We start from the raw sequence: 21,328 nt of genomic DNA on the forward strand, positions 1-21,328 counted from the left end.
CCAGCCACTCCGCACACTGCTTGGCCCACACGGAAGCTTCCTTGGAGTTCCCAAAGCCCTGCTGCGTCCCATGACCCAAGTTTTAGAAGTCATATCTATGCATAGATACAAGTGCCTTATAACAGCATCTGCTCTCCAAACCACCCCGAGCTCATCCAGGAGCCTCGGTGGGAAGAAGTGGCTCAGAGCCCGCAGGCTCTTTGCGTCACACCTGAAAGGACAGAAGGTGCCCCAGGGCTGCAGCTTCTGGTTTGCTCAAGGAGGCTCGTAGGGAATGAGCTCCTCGTCAGCCCTGCTGCAATTTAGGATTACAGATAGGACTGGAGCTGAAGAAGTCACTCCTGCATGCTGGAAACTGTTGGCTACATTTCAGCTCTTCTACCTTACATACAGAAGACAACCTAGCAAAGATCTCGCAGGAGTGAAGCGAAGCACATGTCCTCCTCACCTAGGAGACTTCTTGAAATAAGAATGAGTGCCACTGTTTCAGCCAACACCAAAGATGTGCTGAGGGCACACACTGACGGTATGGCATCAAGCAAAATATTTTTTTAATGAACTACTCAGGCATGGAGTTAGTTTCAAAGCAATTAAGTATAGTCCTAACTTCAGACATGTCGAGCATTACTAAACTGCAAAAAAGCTATTTACTGGAATTACTTTTTGTAGGGTTAACACAGTTCAGGTTTCATAATTCTGCAACTGGCTTCCCATCTGCTGCACTGTAAGGAAATCTGGGTAAACTGCGGAACTGTTTTGATCTGAGCAATGTTGTATCCAGCACTGAAGCAGCCAGCCTGCCAAAATAAGTCCCAGTGTTTTGTAGGAACCTGTGAGCATGGCACTCTAGCCAGTAAAAGCTGCCTCAGGAAAGTGGTCGGATATAAATGTTACTTAATTCAGGGTGGGAAAGCTTTCAGATTTTCTCATTAGAAGATAATACCGTGGGGAAATGGAAGTAATATTGGAAAAGACGTATTAGACATATACTAAAGCACATACTGAAAATTAAGCTGGCATCAAAACTGAGTAATGTATTAGGTTAGAATCCACTCCAGATAAAAATGGAGTATCACAAAAAGCAGTTTTAAAAACTAACTTTGAAAAGCTGTTGTGGAAACATCATCTTAGTTCTAAGATTAATACAATTACTTCAGCAAGTATAATGGCGTCTAGGCTAATCATTAAAGCAAAGAACAGCAAAAACATTTGCAGGAACCCAATGTAGATGCCCTACACTTATCACATAAACTGAATTTTCAGGACTGGCTGTGTATTACATGTTATTTTCTCCTGGAATGCCCACAAAACTACAATTATCTTATTATTTACAAATCTCATTTTAGAGGAGAACTGCTTGATATCAAGAAGAAAAGACATAATACTGAACAAGTAATTAACACAGGAAGGCTACAGTCAGAAGAATCTGAATTGACTGTAACACTCCTTGCAAATTTGTTTCCTGCAGCACCTCAGGTGATGAGATGCTGTAGGAGCACCTGTAGGTCACGTACAGATGAGAACTTGGTAGGACCATGCATATTGGCAGAAGTATGCAAGTTCAAGGACAAGAGGTTTCAAGAAAAAAAAGATCTCCATCTTTGTAACACAATGCGTTTACCAGAATTTGAAAAGACAATTGTTTGAGGAAGAGGCTAAAGACTGTAAACCCTAGGTCAGAATGGATTCCGTACACAGAGATGTATCTGTGTCAAATCAGATGCAACGTTGTTTTTCAACTGTGATGTTGCTGACCCCACTCAGGATGCATTTCCCTCCCTTTTCAAGCTGGAAGGCAGGCTCTTCATTGTTCAACTTTAGCTTTTTTGTTGTTGTTTTTTGTTTGGTTGGGGGTTTTTTGCAGGGGTGTGTTTAGGGATTTTTTTAGCTTGAAATCTGCATCAGTTTTCTGAATCCTTTTGTCTACCTTATTACTTGCTATTATTCATGTTCACTTTGTACTTGTATGAAACAACCAACCTAGGACAGATACACAGCCTGTTTCCAAGACCCCTACTTCACTGTATGCTCTGTTTCCTTAGACCTTTAATGCCTAAGTCATGTCTGGAGAAGAATCAAAGCCTGAGATTTTGTCTTTACTGGCCAAGAATAACAGTTCCTCTCTTCCTTCCTCTCACATTGTCCATTCCATACCCTGTTAAACACAGAAAGAAAGGAGCAGTTTAGCACCTTCTTCTTCCATAGTCACAGGAACAGGGGTTTAAACCTCACACTTAGTAAGATGTAGCATACGGTCTCACCACCTAGTTAAGAAGTTATTACACTATCTTGCAAAAGACAATTATCACCAAAGCTACTGCCTCTTCTGGCTGTGTTTTCAAAGACAAGAACAAATCAGGCTACAGAGTCAGTCTGATCTCAAGCAGCAGGATAAAGGGTTAAAGCTATAGCTATTCATGTCGAGTCTTGCAGACATGCTTTTATGACAGCAGTAATTGGTGTCCGATTTCCAGACAAGTTTGAGAGATCCTTCCCATATTCATATTCCCTAGTAGCTGTTTTTGGCATCTCCTCTCTTCCAACAGACACGCTAGAGCTAATACCTAACTCCTACTAGTCACTAAACACAGTGGAGAGGTTCCCACTTGCTAAACCCTGGTGCACCCAAGTGTGTTTGAGAATCCAAACATCCCAGATGCGCTTCATGCAGACCAAGACTGCCTTCGCACAGTCCTGCAGGGAATCCTTTAACATATAAAGAATTATAGATGTATAGTCTGCTTCCCTCTCTGCTCAGCTCTCCTAAAGCTGGAGAGGGAATAGCAAAATCTTTTCAGGGCACTTGCCCTTGCAGGTGGTAATATAACTCCCTTTGGACCACAGCTGCATTTCAGAGTGGACACAAAACTAGAGGGACTCTTTGTTTTCCTCACAAATACACCTTGCAATGCTTGTCCCTATTTGTACATTACCTCATAAACAAAACACAAGTATTACATTTTATAATAGAAAATAAAATATTCCACATTATTCTTGAACTGAGGATGCTCAGTTCTAGAACTGTGTTTTCAGACATTCCACAATTAATGCACACAGCAACAGGCAGCACAGAGTACTGAATGACCGAGAGCTGATTTTCCAACTTATCTGTAAAATGACTTGTATTAGGTTGTAACAGGACCCAGATTACAGCTGACAGTGGGATAAGCACTGTCCAAAGGCAAGGCAAAATGAGGGCTTCTGTCCCAAAGAGTAAATTCAGAATTTCAAGGAACACTTGAGAATTGAGGCAGACATGTAGTAATTTTACATTAACTTCACATGTGAAAAAACAAATGTTATTTCAATACTGAGAGAAAAGCTGAGCTTTTACCCTTTACAAGAAGCTAGTAAAGCACAGTGTCTTTTCAGTGAGGCTATGTAGCCAGGGACTACTGTGGCAGCAAACACAGCGAGTGCTGATGCAAGGGTACATTTTCAGAAGAGACACTGCACAATTTATGTTTTTAAGCAAAATGTATTGTCAGATGTTTGTTGCAAAAATAGAAACAGGGAAAAACATCCTGCCTAGCTACAGGTGCTTTCATTTAAGGTAACACCAAAGCATGCAGCCAAGTCTATTAATATTCAGGTCAGCTCTCATGCACCCACCATGACCTCACTGCTTTCTTGACTCAGCAGAAAAACGGGTTTATGAAAAAAATATGGAAACACCCCTCAAAATTTTTTTGAAAGCTACTATCAGTTAAACCTGTGCAAATAATTGTAGAATAATCTCTCCCATGCTTCCCCACTGAAGTATGGAAAATGCACATTTCTACTTTTGTAAAGAGGCAAAAAAGGCTCCAAAACAACCAGGCAATTACTTTGACATTATTTAGAGTATAAAGAGCTCTGAATTCTTACTTCTGCAGACATACTCAGAATAAATTAACTGTCCAACATGAGTACAAAAGTAATTTTGATTCCACCAGTATTAGTGGAGATTTAACTTTTTTCAACTCTTTCCCACACCACAGGCACATGTGACCGAAAGCTGACCCAACAGCCTAAAAGATCAGGAGATAAAAGCATGAAATTTTTCATTCTTTCCCTGTATCTCAACCATAACTTAAAACATTACCAGTGAGAGAACTGTACTTAAAGTTGATCAACACAGACTTCCAGAGGCCCTGAAAGCATATAATGTGAAACAATGCAAAAGCAAAATATTCACAAGAATTTGCCATCTACTAGAATTTCCAGATACACTATTTATAGTTTTACAAAAACCCTTTGTTCTTTCCAAGAATAGAGTTCTACATAGCAGATACTACACAATAATTTTAATCTGAGTAGCAAAAGATTATTTTTCTGTGAACAAGTCTGGGACTCCAAAGAGCTGGGAGTGTGATAATGCAACTCAGTCAAATGTATGTAACCATCCACAATAGACAAGTACAAAAATGATGATGGTTATACTCTGTGACAGGGAAACCTGATAAAGGATCCAAGTAATGGACACGACAGAAGAAGTGAATGGAGGCAAAATACAAAGTCTGTGTGTTTAAGGAATCTCTAATGAAGGGAATGTTCCCCTGTGGCCCAATATCAAGGTTTTCTGTGTAATGTATTACAGCATGTGTGTATCATGTGTTGAATGCATGTTGCATGTCTGAAAATACCCAGCCTCATTTCAGCGCCGAGGGAAAAGTGCATACCACCCTGCACTCCTTCACACTTCAGTCATGCTCTACAGCAAAAAACTGTGTAAAGCATTCAGAGTTCCTTCTCAAGGAGAAATATCAGTACTATCAGTGCATTCACAGCTACCCATTTCTTATTCCATGCTATTTTTTAAGGTAAATTTTTAAGGATGCAGATCAGTGCACAGTATCATTCACTGTAAGCTTCTAATTTTCTACCCAATTACCTACTTATACTAGCAGAAGAAATGTTTGAAATTTGAGTAGATAACAGTAAATAATAAGCAAGAGTTATTCGCTTCTGTTCAGTGTCTTGAAGTAAGAAACCTATGTGAGTTCTTTTGTTCTGTCATTAAAACTAGCACTTGTTACAGGCTCCAAGGCTTCCAACCACAGTCTTTGGATCTGTGATAACATTCCACCACAATTTTAAATATTTCAGAAAGGGGTGGGGAATAAAACCAAAGATGCGTTCAACTACATCTTCAGAACGCGTATGCAGGTATGAAAAATCTGTGACTTTCCCTGGAAGTTTTTATATGAATAAAAAAAAATCTCAAGTGTCACAGAATCTCTGAAAATATATTCTGTACTACTTCAGCAAGGATAAAGTATTTTTTAAAAACATCTGCACTCTTATTTAATATGGTATGTTATTATGCCTTATACTACTAGATAAGCTGTGTTTAAATTCTAAGCTAAACAAATTCTATTTCCAGAGCAATCACAACTACCACTATGAAGACCGTATTTTCAAGAAGAGTTAAACATCACCAAGTTAGAAATATATTTTGTTCCTAGTGCATATAATTATTAACTATGGTGAGATAGTATACTGGGAGAGATTTACAAGAATAAACCCAGAAACCGTGAACTTCAACAATCCCTTTAATATAACAAACATATCAAACTTTCAAACATAAACTGGAACCAACTAACAAACTCAAAACAACTTTCTGAATACCAAAAAGGTTTTATGCAAAACAGTGCACATTTATTTGAGGTATCGTATCCATGAAAACAAAACAAAACAAACCAAACTATCTACATTTTAAAAGATTTTTTACTTAGCAAGGCAAAAGAAGTTAGGTGGTACACAAGGAGTAAACCAATGTAAACAGTGTAAAAATAAAAGACTGCTAATACCAGCCAACCCAAGACTGAAATATCCCAATATATTAAAGAAAAATAAACCAAAGGCATGCAAAATATTGTTTGCTAAAATACACTCAAATCCATGTGGCTAAAGTCAAAGTCACAAGCTAGTGACGTGGATTTCTTTATTTTCCTTAGATTGATTGTCATTCAGTTTTCCACTGATAAAACGCTTTCAGCCTTCTTCAACCCACTGGGAACTGAATTTTTAAGACTCCAAACAGGTGCTGCAAAGGAGGTTTAAGTAATTGTGTTTTTATAATCTAGTGTGATATACAACCTCACTCAAATGCCACAAGCAAATGGTGATCTGTTACCATTGTGGGAGGCAAAAGCTTGGAAAACAGGTTGCTCCGGGTGGAATTGAAAGATTTTTGAGTTTCTCCTGACGAGAACAGTGACAAACTCCATAGTAAATCCGGTAAGCCACTTAACATTTTATTTGCAATACAGAACATTTTGGCAACCAAGATGCATTAGAGGAATCTGAATCGTGACCTGCAATGCATGTGCTTTTCAGAAAAATTAAGTTTTGTTTCAGGTATGCATCAGGAACATCAATAGCACAAGACTTTTTCTCATTCAAACAACTGCAGCGATGCCATCTGTCTCAGATGCACTTACAGGTCTTTCTTACCTTCTGCTTGATTTAAACTTTGCTGAAAAGAGACAGATGAAAAATAATTTAAGTTTGGCAAGATCAGAAACCGTTGACTCCAGACGCTGCGTTTTGCCCCTCTGCAGTCACACCTGATTTGTTCACCATACACCTTTCTAAGTTGCAGTCCCATCAATACTACCCCACACCACACCTGAGCTTCTGCTGTCAGCAGTCAAGGCTGGGCAGCCTAGTTCTGCTCCCTTTGGTGTTGCAGCTGAGCTGTGCAGCAAACCCAGCAGAAAACATCTTCTGCTATCAACTGATTTATTCTTGGGAGCCAAATCTCCTGTGTGCTCAGTACCTCTGTTCTTTCCACTCAGAGGTAAACAGAAGATGGTGAGGATGTGTGTTTTAGACCACAAGTCTGTTAGAAATGCAGCAGGACTACTATGGCTCATTACACAGGGAAGCACAACAAGGACAGGCCATGCATGGTGGTCTTGAACACAGTGATCAGTTGAGCAATCTCTGTAGGAGTACAGGGTGAGGCTGGGAATGAGTAAGTGGTTTCACAGAGTAGAGGAAAGAAAGATTATAACCAGGTCAAAACTGCCTTTTTAAAATTTAATACAGGACTGAAAAACTCTTTTTGAAAAGCAAGTCACCATAATTTTAACAATAATTTATTTTCTCCCAGGACCACTACTTATAAAAAGGCTAACTTTCATTTTTACTGAATTTTGCTGGAGACAGATGCTAGGCATGGACCGTACGAACACCTGTCCAACAACTTAAATTGGGAGTACAGACTCCCAGTTCTACCAGAAATAATTACTGTGTATTTTATGGGTATTACAGCCATGCACATAAGAAACTCGATCAAACAGCTAATTGAACTTTTGCTTAATATGGTTTTTTAATTATTTTGTACTTCAGTTTGAATTTTATAGTAACCTGTTTTTAACCTAGGCTGTTTGTTGGGTTTTTTACCTTCATGTATCAACAGTATTGCAACATGTACAATCTGGGATTGCAAAAGCATGTTTTAAGAGCAAACAAAATAAAATTACTTTTATAAATTATGTATATACTCCCCCCACCACACACACAGACCCCCCCCATAATTTTCTTACCATATTTCAGTTTCATCATCACATGCAAAACTATCTGAATCTTATTTCCCAAGTAACAATAAAACTGAAGCTAATAACAGCCTGAGCATTGTCAACCAAAGTGCAAAACAAAATTCTACTATTTTGAAGAAGTTTAAGGAATGCTGCCAATTGTAACTTTATGCTATACTGAAGATTTTGGTAAATTCTCTTGCACCAACAAAATACCAACAAACAGAATTTTGCTGGTACAATTTCAAAACACAGTTCTTGTATGGCGATCCAGAGCCACCTACCTGAAGCTGCTGAAATTCTTTCATCAGATGATCATATTCTTTTCTAAGGCCTTCAGACTGCTTTTTAACTGCAGCCACTTCAGTTTTTGCCTTATGGAAAGCTGTAAAATATTGGAATTGGTGTTTTAATAATGACTTGTATTCCTGCAGTTCCTCAGAGCCCTAGATGTGCATTAGGGCTCCACTGCAGTAGACAGTCCTTCCTCTAAAAAAGCTTAGAATTTAAGACACAGCATCACAGATGGACACAGATGGATGGAAGAGAAGTTGAGGACAGGGAGCGGAAAGAGAATGGCCAATGTTCAGAAAGATCAGCACGAGGAACAGGAAGGGCCTGTAAGAAAGGTAGGGGTGAGACCAATAAACTACTGAAAGAGGTGACTAGTTAGTGATGACTACAGTGTTCTGTCACACTGCAGGAGACAGTTTTAGAAAAACAAAACTCTGTAACTCCAAAACCAAAACTCTCAGACCTCTTAAAGAGGGAACCAAACATTGGGCAAGATTTTCACACAGCAACTGAGACCATCGACAAAACATGGTAAGGAGGAAGATAATACATGATTATAGGAGCACAGACCTCACCTTTTTACCCTGTTCTGTATTTCACCATGCATGAGTTAATTGATGAGCGGCATCAGTTTATGGATGAAAAGGCAGAAATGGTGGTGGGATGACGGACAACTCTGAACAGTTTTTTAACATGTGAAAAAAAGTAATTATTACTCTACTCCATCTCAACACAAACTGACATCACATCTATGCTGCAGTACCAAACAGCCTAGGACTCCATAGGGGCTATTTTACAATGCAGGGTAAAACAGCGCCAAGTGTCATAAAGCCATTAGTCCTAAGCTGTTACATGAGGTCATTTAGACATTTTCATATTCCTCTGCTACAGGTATCTCAGGGATCATTATAGTTCTCTGATGTAGCATCACAGGCATAGTCTAAATTTTGATCTACTCATGTGAAAACAAAGAGATGTTGTTAACGATCTAATAAGGCTGCCTCACATGCCCACTTAAAAAACCCAAACAACCAAATCTAATGGTACAAATAAAAAAAGAACATTTGCAAATTTCCTTGTTCTAAAAGTGTGAGTCTATCCTTTGACTGTGAACTCCCTGAGAGAGACTCTTCTTTCTCAGAGACCTCCATGGCACTCAAGAATTACAGCACCTCTAAAAGCCTGTTCTCAAAAGATGAGGAGCTAGATGTGGTTTTTAAGCACTGAACTAACAAGCAGTCTGGTATGAAACAGATTTCTCTTTCGATGCTAGTTCTTGAAACATCAGGAAATGAGATTTGACCACTCTCCTACATGCAAAAAGGAGAACTCCCTCCCCCAGAATTTCTGCTATTTTTAAGTAATTAATTGGAATGCATAGATGAAAAGTAACTCTAATTTCAGAACTCTGCAAGTGGTAGTGGTTTTCCTGTAACAGGACTTTTACCTACCTTGAAATTCTGATTTACTGGAGTTAATAACACATCCATCTATTGATTCCAACATGAATAAAGATTCATCCCTTCTCTTTAAATACTTTCTTTCATTTCCATACTCTTCCACAGTTATCCTGCATCCTTTAAGTCACTCTTGATAGCATCAATACAAATTTTCTGAAGGTTTTGGTATTTGGAATAACTTGTATATTTCCATACATCTGACAAATCAGATGTATTGCATTTACTCTCTCTCTGATCTTGGTACTGTTTAAAATATTCAATAGCAAAATTTGGAAACAAGTAAAATAAACTTGTGACAATTTAATAAACTCCCGAATTTTAAGTCGTAGACAAAAAACCATATATGTATGCTATTTCACTTCTCCAAGAATCTGCTACTTAGAAAGATAAATCCTGCTTTTGCTTGAACATTTTTATACATAGTGTAGTACAAATTAATAATACCTAATTTCTGAAGAAGTTGTAGCTCAGTGTTATTGATCTAATACTATTTAGTGATTTATAAGCAGTGGCACAGTACTTTAGTTGCAACTAAAAACTACTTTATCTTTAAAACATGAACAAAATATCTAGAAGTATCTACAAATCAAGAAAGCAAACAAGCTACTGCATTGTTTCAATGTTTTGACCAAAACAGATGTATGACAGAAATACCTCACCTAACCCTAGAAGAAGAAAAAGCAAAGAACAGATTGTCCTTTCCACCTGTGTTGGCTATGGACAAAAACCCCCAAAACATCAACAAACCACCAAATCCAGATTCATTTCTGTTGGGGCCACACAATTAAAAGAAGCATCACATCTTTGACAGTGTGAATTCCTCAGTGCACCAATTTCCCTGGATGCCTTGTGACACCAGTGTCCACACAGCAGTGCCCAACTCCTCTGCGGTTGCACGAGCACTGCAGTGCAGCTGAGTGCATCAGGTACAGTTTGTCATATGGATCCTATCACTTGAACACAGATCCAGCAGGGAACAGGAGATCCTTTGTGTGCACAATACACTCAGTTATTATTTCTGGCTTCCATCTGGCCTGTTACTTTGCCTCACAGGAGCACAACAGCTGGACTGGCAGCAAGCAAGCCCCCACAGCTGACACCTCCCACCAAGTCAGTGCATGAGCGGGCAGGAGGTGAGGATGCTGCTTCTACTTTAAAGCACCCAATGAGAGGAATAATCACTAAGTTCCAAACCCAGAATCCAGCCTCAGTACTATGAGAGGTAGGCTATCCTTTTTCATCCCTTCTCCTTCCCTTCAAAGAAAAATCAACAAACTATTCCTAGGGCAGTGTTTCAATAGAAGACATTTATGGAAAGCTTTATCCCTTTACACTTATGTGTGACTGAAGGTCTATAAATAATTGTAACATATATGGTCTGAGAAAAGTAGAGAACTTGTCCTTCTTTCACCACATTCTCTGAATCCTATTCCAGGAGAGACAGTTTACTTCAGATTGATCTGAATTCTAAGGATGGAGAATAAAACTGGTCTGAGGAGCTACATTACCACAGCCCAGTAGCTGTAGCATTTCTATCATCTTCTCATTCTAACAAGGATGGAGAACCTAACACTAAAACCAAAACCAAACAGCAACAAAAACAACCAATAATTCTTTGGGCATTTCCTTGCACAACTTCTAGTCCTGGTCTGACTAAATCACTTGACTTACAGTGCTTGCTACTAAGGAAACGATCTGGAACTTACATTAGCATTGCTCACAATACAAGCCTACAACCCAAATCATTTGGACTAGTTGAAGAGTAAAAAAGAGCCCTCTCTTAAAAGAGTTTTCACGTTAAAAAAGAGCTATTCACATTTAAGAATTTAGGCACTGACGGCACAAGAGATTTGCCAACAAATACGCTGTAAGGCTGGGAACACAACTCCAGTCAAGCAATTCCATACTAATTCTGAATTCTCTTCTCAAGATATAATGGTCAGAATTTAGAATGAGAAGGCAGGGCCAAAAAATTTACAGATTTGCTTCAAGTACCTTTTGCAACCTCAAAAGAAATTTTGTTACAAAAGGGATGTTATAGCATCTTCAGATGGCATAAACAGCCTTGTATAATAAACACTGTATAATAAGCATTGTATAATGCTTGCTGTATGCAGCCTTCCCTTCCAATCTGTAAATGTATCAACTCTTGCTGCACGTGACATCTGCAATGGCTCCCACCCTTGGTTATCATCTCACAGTTCTGTAAAAAGTAAGGTTAAGTAAGACAGACTTTGTTTCTCAACTTCCCTCTGCTATTGGCTAAATAATAAGACTGTGGCTAATTCTTTTAACTTGCTTGTTTTTAAAAACTGGAGTGCATCAGTGAAGCTCAACATAGTTTTCACATATAGCCTACCCAGCAACACCAAGGCCAAACTGAACTCTCGCTTGCAGCAATAGTTTTATGAAATGTATTCCCAGTGTCTGTATTTTTAATAACTTTTTAAAATGTAATAATCTTCACATTTAAGTGAGAGCAGTACATCTGTACATGCACACTTTCTAAAAGAGCCAGTAGTTAGAAGCTATTTCAAAACCAGCCCTCCACATGAATTGTTCCTTTCTTCCTGTCTCCTGCAACACTATGCAACCATGAAAACAAAGAACACTCGTGACAGTCTGTACACAAAACAAACCTCTTTAAAGGATGCATGGAAATTCCATTAGAATTTCCTCCTGCCCCACTATATGACAACAATGTATAAGCAGAGTATTTTCAGGAAAAGTTGAACTGAAGTTCAAAAGCACATAAATGACTTTAATGAGCCAGTACATATTTCATGAAGCCCTGTTCCTGCCCCAAAAAAAAGGACTGCTGTAAGGACATAAGGCTTGATGAAACTTCTCTCACCTCTAACCTCATGCCCAGGTTGCAGATAATTTGTTTTGTTGTGTTTTTTTGAATAGTTTTCAAAACCATCAAAATGAAACAATATCATGGCATGTCTTCTTTCCCCACAAAATTCCTATTGGTCCTAGGCCAGTAGCCATACTGAGAACCTCTAATTATCTGAATCAATATTTTGTTAGAAATATGTCTAATGCGTAGGAGGAGAAACATTCTTAGATCAGTACTGAGTACTGCTACAAGTATGTACATTTATTTCTAGATATCAATGAGACATTTTCATAATATATAAGTGTATCAATAAAATACCATCTCAAAAGGTTTCTGAGCAGTCATGTTATTACATGTCTAGGTATGCTAAAAATGGATTTAGGCTCTAAAACTGCTAGCCCCACTGCTGGGTGCCTAAAAAGCCCTGACAACAATATGTGAGTCTGCAAGAAAGTAGTGAGGAACTAGCCCTCTTTGCTTCATTTCCAAAATAAAGCAAAAAAAGGAATCAAGGGGAATAGAAAAATCTATTGAAAAGAAAATGAATTTGCTCAAAAACCTTGTAAATAATTTCCAACCTTTCCCCAGATTTTACTAATTTCACTGCTCAGTCTTGTATTTTGATTCTTCCTCCCCACCTGTTCAAAGCACAGGAGGTAGAAAAATGTCTTCTTAACTTAGGATTTCACTGTTAAGCAAGGGAAAAAAAAAGTAGTTTTGTGTTTTCTGTGAAAGGCAGAAAGCTGAAGAACTAGAGAGGAGTCTCCTGAAAGTCTGCAATCATCTGTCTACACTATAATTTTAATCAGAATTTCAGAAAAAGGAGACATACAGTATTTCCTCTGCCAGTTGTAAAAACAGTTATAAAAACTTTACAGAAAATTTGCATGACCTTTGAAGTCACAGCACATCTGATACTAAACTGTTTTGTTAAATGTGAAGACGGTGTACATTTAGGACTCCTGGTTGCCACTATACTGAGTTAACCTGCCTTTCAACTCACGGCCTACTCTAAAATAATATATCTCCATGCATCAGCAGCTTAATGAGTGTCCCAGACCAGAGCAATGGATAATTGAAACTGCTTTTGAAGAAAAAAAAATTTTTTTTCCTTCCAAGCAGCAAAAAAAAACCCCCTAAACACAAACCCCCAGCCAACCAAGAACAAAATCCGAATACTTTAGCTGAAAACAAACAAGAAGAAAACCTCCAAAATCAAAACCAGTCAAGTTTTTATTTTTATACTAGTTTTGCTTTGTTTCATTATTAGGTGACACCCTTCACACTCTTCACTCCCCCCCCTGCAAATTTCATGGATTGGACTTCGTGGACACAAAGAAAAAGTTACTTTAGTCATATGAGCTCAGTAGCATGAAACAAATTGTTTAGAAGAGGCAAAACAAGCTTTCCAATCTCAACTTTCATTTTGTGTAATCCACTGCTCACAGTTACTGAACATGAAAGTCAACATTCACCTGCCCAGCTGCAGGAATTTCAAAAGAAAACAGTAAATTTGATCCACACTCTCTAACACTCCATAGAAAACTATGTCTACAGATGTAGTTGTTCTTATTAAGTACTTCAAGCTTTCTGGCTATCAATTTGCTCAAAGTAACATATAAGAAAACTTACAAAGAGGTAAGACAGATATACCTCACCACCACCTAGCTGCCCATGGTAATTCCCATACCACCCATGGGGTTTTTGGCAACGAGGGGGGTGGCAACAGAAGAAGGGCTGTAAATATTTTCCTATTCACTCCTTAGAAAGACCCTTTTTCCCACTTTTGCCCTAACAAAAGATTCAAGCATGCCTTAATTTATACATCTGTTGGATGGACAACATCCCATGGGGAGAATGAAGCTGAAGCAGCATGAGGTAAATCTATTTATTCCTTAGCCTTCTCTAGCATTCCTGACTGAAAAGCTTACATTATATTAGTGTTACATACCACAAGTTAGTTTAAATAAAACATATGCATTTAAATTTTCCACTGATCCTGTCACTTCAAAGACTGTTTTCCCCCCTTTCTTCAAGAAAACAGCAGGAGAGGGAAAACCCACCATCAAACATGCCTGAGAACATGAACTAATGAGATTCTCTATTTAAACATTCTTGTTGCTTCAAGGCCAGCTGAAAACAGCTGGTTTACATTTTTTATTTGAATTCCCAGTGGACAGTAAAAAAGGATTAATGAAATATTTGCTGTTATTCTTACAGTGTTGTAGCAGTGCCAGGCAATATGAAAGCGGGGCTATGTTTTGATGATAACATGCTATCTTGTAGCAAGAAAATTTGTATTTTTGTTAGTCTGAACATCTGATTAATGTTTACAAGATCACAAGCAGTGTTATCTTAAAAACACTGATTCAGATGAGCAGGTGTTCACAGGCTCACACACCTTGAGAGATCCCAGTAAGACAGAACCAAACAGGTAAAATCTGCTTCTATCTCAATTTGGGCTGCCTATAAAGCAGTTTTGACAACCTAAACCTTAAACACGGAAGCTGCTAACAAAAGTATTATGTTACAAATTGCAAGATATGTTTCCTTGTAAACAAAAAAAATATTAAAAAAGCTAACATCTCAATACCTCAACTGCAGAACATATATAAATTTAGAATACTAGTCAAGGACTTTTCTGCTGACGGAAACCCTGTGTTAGTAAAAAACCTCAACCACAGTACTTCCCCATTTTATACAGGGAGAGTGGCTGCTATGTATGACATGAAAGATCAAACCAATGCTACAAGCAACCTGCAAATGATTCCATATCCTGGCCGTGTCACTGACAAAGACAAGTCAACACCACTTAAATATATCAGTCCAATTTGTTAATAATTACAACTTACCTAGGGTGTTCCGATTACACCTTACATATTTTCATAATGAACACATTTACTAAAATACTGGGATGGCAATGGCATGTTTTGTCAGTTCCTAGTCAAATGTAAAGAAACCACATACCAAGTGTTCTGGAAACAGATGAAGTTAGTTCATGCTATAGCTAGAATATTTTTTTGACATTCAGTGTTGAAATATATTTTTCCTATTTGCAAAGAAGTCCTAACTAATACTTACCATCTGATGTCTTCTGTAGCTCTGCTTTCAAATGTTCAACTTCCTCCTTCAACTTTTCCTTGGTTGCATCTGTTGACTCTTTCTTTTTACCATGTCCTTTTCCACTCAAGGCCTATTAAAAACCACAGTTGCTACAATTAGTTTTACTTTCATTAGTCTGATATTAATGCAAAATATCCAGGGAATGTCAGCCCTGAGCTTGCAAAGCATTAGGTTTTATCAAATGTCAACCTGATACAGGCAGATAGTTATTCTAGAAAAAAATCCTCCCAAATTAAAAAAAAACAAAAGGAAATAAACAAGCTCAGTGTTTTAGGTAATGGCATACTTGTAACAGAAGGGCATTATCTCCTTTGTAAGAGTACTTTGCATGTCTCATCAAGTGTACAACTTTCACTTCGGTTATAAATGGATTTTTCAGAAGACACACACTGGGACTGTCAGTGAGAGAATGCTGCCATGCTTATGTGCAACTGGTTCTAACAATTTCTTCCAATTCTCTCCTTGTAGGTTTGCAGCTACTTCAATCTTCAGAATAGTTCCAATATTCAGAGTCTACTTCCAGTGAAATTCAAGACAAAAACTAGGAAAGAATTCAGGAAGAGCCCTGTAAACACTTGACACAAGAGCAATATATTCCCTGTACTCCAAAAATGTTGGCACTACTATACTTATGCATGCTCTTAACGTGTAAGATTAGATCCCATAACAAGACCCTTTTTTCATAAAGCTTCTACTATCTAACCACACATCATCTCTGTAATAGCAAAAGAAGTGGTAAATGTTTAACGGGATGAAGTAAAACAACTGAGACAAACAGCCGTTAGGTGAACTAGCAGTATCAGAGCTTACCAGGCACAGGCAGGAGCAAAGGGGAAAGATTACTTTAGGAAGAAGAAAAAGAACTGTTATAAAGAGTGGTAAACAATCCAAGGAAAAGAGCTGAAAAAATTTTTCCATAAGCTATTTAATCAAAGAGCGAGATGATATTTAACTGCTCATAACGAAACCATAGCCAATTGTCTTCTTTGCTTTGTGCTCACCTCTATTAATATGCAAATAGCTATTTCTGTAAACTTTTATCTTAAGTCCTGTGCTCCATGGAACCTCTGAACAGGTGACAGTGCAGACCTTGTACACCAGAGTAAACTCACAGTATTTATACTTGCAGCTAGTGCCTTACGTGCAATTGCTCTCACTTCTCTCTGACGGTGAAATGAAGCACACTTGTAAATAAACACAAATGCAGGGGCCAAGCCACAGAGAAGCCTAAGCCATAGGATGCCTACGAAGTTAAAATATTCCAGTCCTGAACACTTCCCACGTCCATCACAAAGGAGATCCAGCGACAGCATGTTGCCTGTACCTGTGGCTACCCGTGTTTTTAAAAACCACGCAATCGAATGCACAAATAAAAACAGACAAGAGTACAGTTTCCAATTTCTGGCTATCACTTGCAAGTGGCTAAGAGAATGTGTTGCTAAGAGAATGTGAAAGCAGAACAAAAAAGAGGACTTTTGGCAAAATCCCAACAGGATAGAAAAGAAAAAAAAAAACCGTACTCATAGGCAGTAAAGAGACAAATTCCATGGCTGAGGGAAGGAATTTGAATTATTTTGACAAAATACCAAATCCCAAAATTTTGGAATCATTTTATACTTGGGAAACACCTAACACAGACTAGTGATCCTTGTTTTACAACACCTCTCAAACAACTGGATTTTTTGTATCCCTTCTTTTGTCTAGAGTCTTCTACGAAGATTTATTACAAAAAAATTACAGTGTCAGTAACCATAGACACTGCTTTAGACAAACTGGAAGGAAACCTGTACACACCTGCAGGGAATTTTGTTTTGACAATGTGCCGGACTCTAAAGTCTTCATATGTCTAGATGTCTGAACTCTAGCTTATGGTTCAGTCTCTTCAAACAGAAGTCAAACTAATCAGTTACAAGAAAAGATTTCATACATTTATCTTAATCATCTTTGATGACTTTCCTTCCTGAATACAATTATGTATTGAACCACAGCTTAACCATTCTTTGCATAAAAATAACATCTCTTTTGTCCATTGATCTTTTATTAATAAATTTTTGGTAGTAGTCTCATTAATACTACAACAGTGTCCTACTAAGCAGGGGAAGTATTCTGAAGTTGGCTGACCCACCATAAAAAGATACAAGAATATGAAATACATTAAATACAAAAGAATATTTTTCAAATTAGAAAATACATTTCAAGACTGGAGAAAATCCTATTAAGAAGAAACAGTCAGCATGAAAACAGTTATTTAGTAGGCTTTTTCATCCTGGACTGCTACAGCCTTGACCTAAACAGGCAATCGTTTGGGATAAAAGGAATAAAATTAGTGTCTCTCTCTACTTTGTTATGACTAAATTCAAAGAGATACATTAAGAATCTATTACTACTTTGATGAAGTTCGTACTGGAAAGACAGGACTTCATTTACTTGGTTTACTTCAGTTTCCTTTGTTAAAAAAATGCTACTATAGTTTGTTTTCAGTATTCTAAATTACATACTGTAAAAATAGTTTTCTTCCTTTTTCAACCAGAAGGAAAAAAATGGACAAGCATTCCGTAGCAAACCATCCCCAGAGTACATCGTACTAACTACCTGCTGCATAAGAAAGTTAATAATGAAGCTCAAAGGTACCTCCTGCAGCCTTTCGTTCTCCGCCATGTATTTTTTGGCTGCTTCAGTAGCATCATTTACTTGTGTCTCCAGAGCTGCATGAGATGCCATCTCTTTTGCCAACTGAGTAAGAAGGGTAACAGTACGTCTCAATACACTGGTGAAGAAAAACAGTGAACAGAACTGTAATTTACAGCATAAATAATAAAAAAACCCAAACCACAAGCAAAAACCAAAACAACAAAAATCAAACCAAACAAAAATATCCAACAAACCAAAACAAGCCCTTTTCTCTCTCTGCATTAGATGTAAAAATAAAACCAGAAGAGGGCTGTTTAAGCACCTTAAGGGAAACATTCAGGCTCATCGATGACAAGTAACAGTAACAGGAGAGACTGAAAATATTTTCATCCATTGACATTCTGATTTTCACTTGACGCAGAACCTCCCACAGCCATTAAGGGGTCAGAGACCTGATTGCTTAAAGGCTGTTTAAATACTGTTAAATGACCCAGTATTTTTAACAGGATTGATCTCCAAATGCAAGAGCCAAACAACAAGTTATGGTAATGAGTACAGTGAAAAAAAAAACCCTCACAATTTCATAAACAGCCTTGCAAGAATAAAAGTAGCAATGTGAGCATATTAATCTTCAAAGTACTGTCAATACAGCTAAATCAGAACATGTGCAGATGTCAACACTCATACAGAACCTCAATTCTAAGTTTTGCAAATACCTCCCATGATTTGATCTAGTGATTGCTTCTTTGCATCACTACTTTCATTATTCATCTTGAAGTCTTTCAAATGTTGCTGAATCAAGGTAACATAACACTGAGTTAAATTAATGCCTATAATGTAACTATGCAGCTGCTCTTCAAAGAAATTTGAAAATCCAAGTAATTGGCTTTTTCATAACTGGAAGAGTATATAATAGACCTTTTCAAGTTAAGCCTCCCTCCACCCCTTCGCTTTTTCATTGAAAGCTCCTTACTATTTCAGAGGTTAATAAAGAAGTTAAGGTCTCCATGTCACTACTTTTCCAAAGGTTAGCAAGTTTTGCTATTAACTTACAGATGCAGGAATCAATAAAACATCACAACTAAAAGTTAATCACAGAATCATGTAGGTCGAAGGAGGCTTCCAACCCATGCAAAGTAGGCCAGGTTGAGCAGATTGCTCAGAGGCTTGTCCAGTTGAGCACCTACCATCTTCAGAGATGGGAGTTTCCACCATCCTTCAGGTTCCTTGTTCTAGTGTTTAACCACTCTTGACAGTAGCAGTACTTTTCTACCACAAGTCAGAACATCTCAGATTCCTGTTAACTCTTGTCATTCCTTTTTGGATCCACTGAGATGAACTGGATCCATCTTTTCTGCTACTAGACAGACATACAAACCAATGGGATTTTCCCTTCAAAGTCTCTTCTCTTCTGTCTGAAAGCCATGTTCCATCATCATCTCCTCAGAGGTCACATATATCAGCCTCCAACTTTCTCTGTACCCCACTGCAGTACTCCAGTATTTTGGGGAATTAAAACTGGACACAGTCCCGCAGCTGCAGCACCACATGTGTCAGACAGAGGAGAATAACCATTTTCCTTGACCTGCTGACGACATCCTTGCTATCACAGCTCAATACACGATTGGCTGTCCACCAGGATCCTCAGGTTTTTTCCTACAAAACTGTTTCCTGCTCACCCACGCAGCCAGTCCCCAGCCTGGACGTTGTATATGATTATCCTGTAAAATGTAAGACTTTGCATTTGTCTTTGTTGAACTTCATGAGATTTCTGTCAGTACATTTCTTCAACCTTTCTGGCTCCCTCTGAAAAACAGCACTGCTCTCCAAGATGTCAACCACTCTGATTTGGCACTGTGAGCAGCTTGCTGAGAGCACACTCAATCCTATCATCCATGTTGTTAATAAGGACATTAAACAATACCGAGACCAGTACCAATCCCTGAGGGGCACCAGCTAAAATTTACATCATTATTATCCTTTGAGCCCAAAGGTCCAGGGAATTTTCCACCTGCTTTTTTCTCCATTTCTCCAGCCTATGTCCCTCCATGGTTAGACTCTCAGGATACTAAAAGGCACTATGTCAAAGGCCTTGCAAAACGGATATACTGGTCAGGCATCACCTTCCCTAAGTAAGTCCGTGATGGCTGTTCCAAGTCATCGTGTCCTTCATGTCCCTGAAGATGTCTTTGAGCAAGATTTGCTTCATAACCTTTCCAGGGAGGCCAGTCTCCAGTTTCCTACATCCTGTCTTTTATCCTTCTGGAAGATGGGATATGTTTGCCTTTTTGCAGTCACCGGGATTCTCCCCAGAATTGTGATCTTTCAAACTAAGCCTTGCAATGACATTGGCCAACTCCCTCTGCCATCCTAGGATGCCACAGACTTTTGTATGCCCAACTGGCCTAAGTACTCCCTAGCTGCATCTTCCACTACTGGGAGTGATGCTACACTCCTGCCGACTCTCCTAGAAGGCCTCAGTGAGCAGTAGGCTCATGTTTCCTTGAGATTCTCTTTTGTTTTCAGCCCTTCTTATCCCTCTCTGGTACAGCATGGGCTGACAGAGGACCAGGGCAAACTAGCAGATGGGTGTCTCTGTCCTACCCAGGGGACAGTCTTTCGGGTCTATGACACTCCTCTTTTCTGTGCAGTTTGCAGATAAGGGCTCAGCTGGCCCAAATACCTCCACTGATACATAATTTTCCTCATCTGTACCCCACAACTGCTGTTGTCTTGCCAGAAGTGACAAGCTCCCAGCCTCCTCCATTTCATGAATCTCCATTTACCAGTCTTGTGGAATTCTCCTATTGGCTGCTGTGCTAAAATGAACCAAAACTGACACAAAGAATGAACTAGGGGCATCCAATTACCCATTCACACTAGATGGGGTCTCACGTTGGTTGGGTGATGGTACAGCAGTGCAGGATAAGGAAACCCAAGGAACACCTTTCCTCCACTTCTCCGACAGACATTATGCCTGTTTCATGGATAAACAAAACAGCTCTACTAAGAAAAGTCCTTTGATCTAGCCCCTACTGGAAGAATGCTTATTTCTCCTAAATCTTGGTGGAAGGCCAGCACCTCAAAAAAACCTCAAGCAAACCTCTTCAAGAGCAGAGCTTTTATACAAAATAAAATCTACTGGGGCCACTTTACAAGTTTTCTTCCTTGGAAGCTAAATGTAAGTAGGACCCTGAGAGACCACCTTCCAATTCTTGTGTATGACACAATTCAGCTATTCCTCTTGGAGCAGAGTTTAAAAACGTATTTGTGCATATTTACTTAACCTTTCTGTAGGAGGACAAAGAACTTGATGCATTCCTATCACTACTGAGCAAGGCTACAGCCACATTGTTTTTTCCAAGGTTTTTCTGCTCAAGCCTCGTATTCATTTTTCCTTGACACTTCTTTATGCTCCATGCTCTGCTAAAATGGCCACGCATCACTCTAAG

The 21,328-nt window shown here is 38.6% G+C and overlaps 1 protein-coding gene across 2 annotated transcripts in view; it reads right to left on the reverse strand.

Moving 5' to 3' along the window:
- Positions 1 to 5,516: 5,516 nt before the first annotated feature.
- The window catches only part of DUS4L (dihydrouridine synthase 4 like), a 37,668-nt gene continuing 21,856 nt past the window's right edge, over positions 5,517 to 21,328 (reverse strand). For both annotated transcript variants that reach the window (XM_048302628.1, XM_048302627.1), the window contains 4 exons: positions 17,877 to 18,012; positions 15,204 to 15,315; positions 7,811 to 7,911; positions 5,517 to 6,460 (listed from right to left, as the gene is read on the reverse strand). In XM_048302628.1, the coding sequence (XP_048158585.1) occupies positions 6,422 to 6,460; positions 7,811 to 7,911; positions 15,204 to 15,315; positions 17,877 to 18,012 (388 nt within the window). In that variant the 3' untranslated portion in view covers positions 5,517 to 6,421. The remainder of the gene's footprint in view (positions 6,461 to 7,810; positions 7,912 to 15,203; positions 15,316 to 17,876; positions 18,013 to 21,328) is intronic.

This window comes from Corvus hawaiiensis, chromosome 4 (genome assembly GCF_020740725.1).
Source record: "Corvus hawaiiensis isolate bCorHaw1 chromosome 4, bCorHaw1.pri.cur, whole genome shotgun sequence".
Classification (NCBI taxonomy): Eukaryota; Metazoa; Chordata; class Aves; order Passeriformes; family Corvidae; genus Corvus; species Corvus hawaiiensis.